General features: G+C 38.5%; 1 protein-coding gene across 1 annotated transcript; it reads right to left on the minus strand.

Annotated features, from left to right (window-relative positions):
• Nucleotides 1-1,328: 1,328 nt before the first annotated feature.
• Nucleotides 1,329-2,588, minus strand: LOC132724470 (alpha-2Db adrenergic receptor-like). The gene has a single exon (XM_060709340.1). The coding sequence runs from the start codon at nt 2,586-2,588 to the stop codon at nt 1,329-1,331; it is 1,260 nt and encodes a 419-aa protein (XP_060565323.1).
• Between the last annotated feature and the right edge of the window lie 886 nt (nt 2,589-3,474).

Genomic DNA, 3,474 nt, shown 5'->3' on the forward strand with positions numbered 1-3,474 from the left:
ATTCACTGGGTGAAGTATCATATTCACTGACCAAGTTTTTAAATAGATTGAGACTCATATTCAATGAACTTATATCGTAGACTGTCAAATACACGTGGCTATTGCAATATAATTTTGCATTTTGTTCTTTAAGGCATATTTCTCTATTAAAATATCTTTACTTTACCATTATAGTAAAAGGTTACACTGCAAAGATGAGTATAAACTTGAATTATTTTTGTATACTTAGCGTTAGCGTAGTTGTTGCACGCCTAACACGTGCGACTTTTTTCCCGCGCGTAAACGAAACAGGCGAAAGTTGTACATGTGTAAGGTTGTACTTTCTGTGATTTTATTTCGAAATTCGTGTAAACTTTTCATATAATAAAATCGTCTCGGTCAATATGTCATCTGCCGGTGAATATCACATCATATTCAATGGCACACTAGTCAATAATTGTAATTATAAATTCGATAAGAGTGAACATATAAAAGAATACAAGTTGTTTTTAACAAGCCCTCTTCTGAATCAAATCTCGACTAGTTTACGTCATATCATATCACATCATCATATCACATCATCATATCATATCACATCATCATATCGTATCATCATATCATATCACATCATTATATCATATCATATTTATTTATTTATTTATTTATTATTACATATTCTTCTATTATAAGACAAAATAAAGTAAGTATAATAATTATATTACTCATTTATTTTAGTGCACCGCAATCATATCACTACTAATACACAGTCAGCATAATTATTATAATACATATGTGACTATCCATTTTTTTCTTAGAAGTATTGTATATATCTACAAATTCCAATTCTATGTCATTTTGTTATATACATTCTATGTTATTGTTATTTACACTATACATGTTGTATTAACAAAAAAAGGTTTGTATCGAATATACATGTACAAATTAAGATTTTGGCAGAAGAGCCATTTTTAAAATAATGAGGACTCAAAATGTGAAATCCTCTTCACATGAAAGAATCCAAAGTCCAGGTAGGATTCGAACTCTTAGTGATTAAGGGCAAATGGTTTCAAATCAATTACCTTAACCACTTGATCATGAATCCAACAGTGTAACAGAAAGATATATATGAATAAGTAGTAATAAAAGTGTAAAAATAATGATGAGAAAAATGGCATCCGGGTTTGAGGTCATAAAACTATATTTTTAAATTTTGTATCGAATCTCAAGATTTTCTTTGGTCAATAAACATTCTGTACTGGTTTCTGACCAACCGCATACCTCAATTCTGATTTGTGCTTTGGGCAATTTTTATTCATTCATTGATACAATGATATGTTCCCAAGAAAGCATTACAAATTGTGGCGACAAAATATTCTAACAATACGTCTTCGAAACTTTTTGTTCAGCAATGTATATATGATCGGGTTTGAGAATCCATTTATCAAATACGTCATTCTTCCAAACATCATGAACTTTACAACATTCAAGTTGGATGTCATACTAGGAAAAGACGCAAGGACAAAGCTTAGCCATGGTGGTATCCAAGACAAAATGAATACAGAACACACTAAAAACGAAATTTTTGTTGTTCTCAAACTTGCTGAATTATGTAATTGTGATTGCTTGTCGGTTTTTGCTGAAATATGCTGATTTTTGTTATAGGTCTTATCTGCAAACTGACCGGAAACGGTTGTAACTTGCCCTTGAAAATTGGCGGCAGTCGTGTCTTTTGGCCTTGTTACATTGAGATGGTCTTTGTCGTTTTCTGTGTGTGCAATACTTGATGATTGTTCACATGTTGTATTTACAACAGTGTCTTTAAAAAGCCCGCTACGAGACATGTTGGATGTAGATTGTGCCGGTACGACTCTGTTGTTAGAGGAAAAACAGCAGCAGAAGGTACTGTATCCGTTGTCTGTGTGTCTGTTCACAGTATGTCTTGCAATATTTGACTCACTAAATACAACTGCTTTGGTAACTTTCCAGTAGGAAAACACGACAACAATTGTAGCAAATACAAATATCATGAAAACAAAGAAATAGTATGAGAACAGTGTGGAATTCATGACAATTGATACACACCGGCCAGCTCGATTTTCATACATAACATAGGAAGGTATTGACAAAAGTGTTGTTGACGCAGTTATGAGAAAACAAGCGTTGCGCGCGCGCGTTGTTGTAAAGGATGAGAGACGTCTGCAAATCTTCAAGTACCTGTCCAAAGCTAGTCCACAAATCAAGAAGGCAGAGGAGAGCACAATAGACTGACTTAAAAACATATGAAGTCGACATATCAGAGTAGTGCCAAAGACGCGCCAGTATCCGTTGGTGAATGTGGCATAAACTGGAATATTTACAGCCGAAGAGATGAAATCACAGATGGTTATAGCCAGTATGAACCAGTCGGTCGTGTTTGACGGGCGGTTACAGAGGAATACGGCTAGCACAATCAGGTTACCGAGCACACCAAGAGTGATCATGAGATATAAATAAATGTTGTATGCTGTAAAGAAGTCGGGTCCGATCGGCGACGACGTATACAAGAACGTGCCATTCCTTGAATCATTTAAATTACCTTGTAAGCCAGCGATGATACTTGTGTTGTCCATATCTGTTGATAACAAAGGAAATTTTAAGCATCTATATTAAGTAAACCCCTAATAACCATCTTACATTGAATAAATATGTCTTATTAAAGTTACAGTCTCACTTACATCCCGGCAGAGCCCCGGTAGACGTCCGGGGTGATCCGGGAACGACCGGGTACGACCGGGAACAACCGGGGTACATCTGTAACCCTGCCGGCAACGTCCGGGATGATCCGGGAACATCCGGCATTCCACCCCGGATGGAATAAAATATTGGATATTACCGGGGTGGTCCGGGATGATCCGGGAAGGTATAGCTTTGCCGGCTTCATCCTTAGCTCTGCCGGGAACGACCGGGGTTATACCGGGGAAGCACCGTAGCTCTGCCGGCACAAACCGGGGATGATCCGGGGTATGATATAGCCGGTAGAGCTACGGTAGGGCTACGGTAGAGCCCCGGTATATGCCGGCAACGCCCCGGTAACTACAGGCAGAGCCCCGGATGATAAAGGTAGAGCTACGGTTGATCCCAGTAGAGCCCCGGCAAAGCCCGGATCATTTCAAAGTATAACGACAATTTGCGATAATTGCACTTGTTTGTTTTAAAACCCTTCCCAATTCCCTTCTAACCAGTATGGCATAAGGATTTTTCAGAAAATCATCATGAATTACTATTCTGGAACAATAGATATTATATTAAATAAAAATCATGTATCAATGTTATCATTTTTGGGCGTTTTCAATCAACCGGGGTTCTGTCGGGGCTCTGTCTGGATCATCCTGGGCTCTGCCTGGATCGACCGGGGCTCTGCCTGGGTCAACCGGGGCTCTTCCGGCGTCATCCGGGAACGACCGGGGAAGCACCGGCATGAACCGTAGCTTCATCTGGGCTCTGTCTGGATGATCC

This window comes from Ruditapes philippinarum, unplaced genomic scaffold, assembly GCF_026571515.1.
Source record: "Ruditapes philippinarum isolate M1 unplaced genomic scaffold, ASM2657151v2 ctg176_1_1_1_1, whole genome shotgun sequence".
Taxonomy (NCBI): Eukaryota; Metazoa; Mollusca; class Bivalvia; order Venerida; family Veneridae; genus Ruditapes; species Ruditapes philippinarum.

Bases quoted from the DNA above. Each gene is read 5' to 3' on its own strand.
- LOC132724470 (XM_060709340.1), bottom strand. From the start codon at position 2,588: ATGGACAACACAAGTATCATCGCTGGCTTACAAGGTAATTTAAATGAT.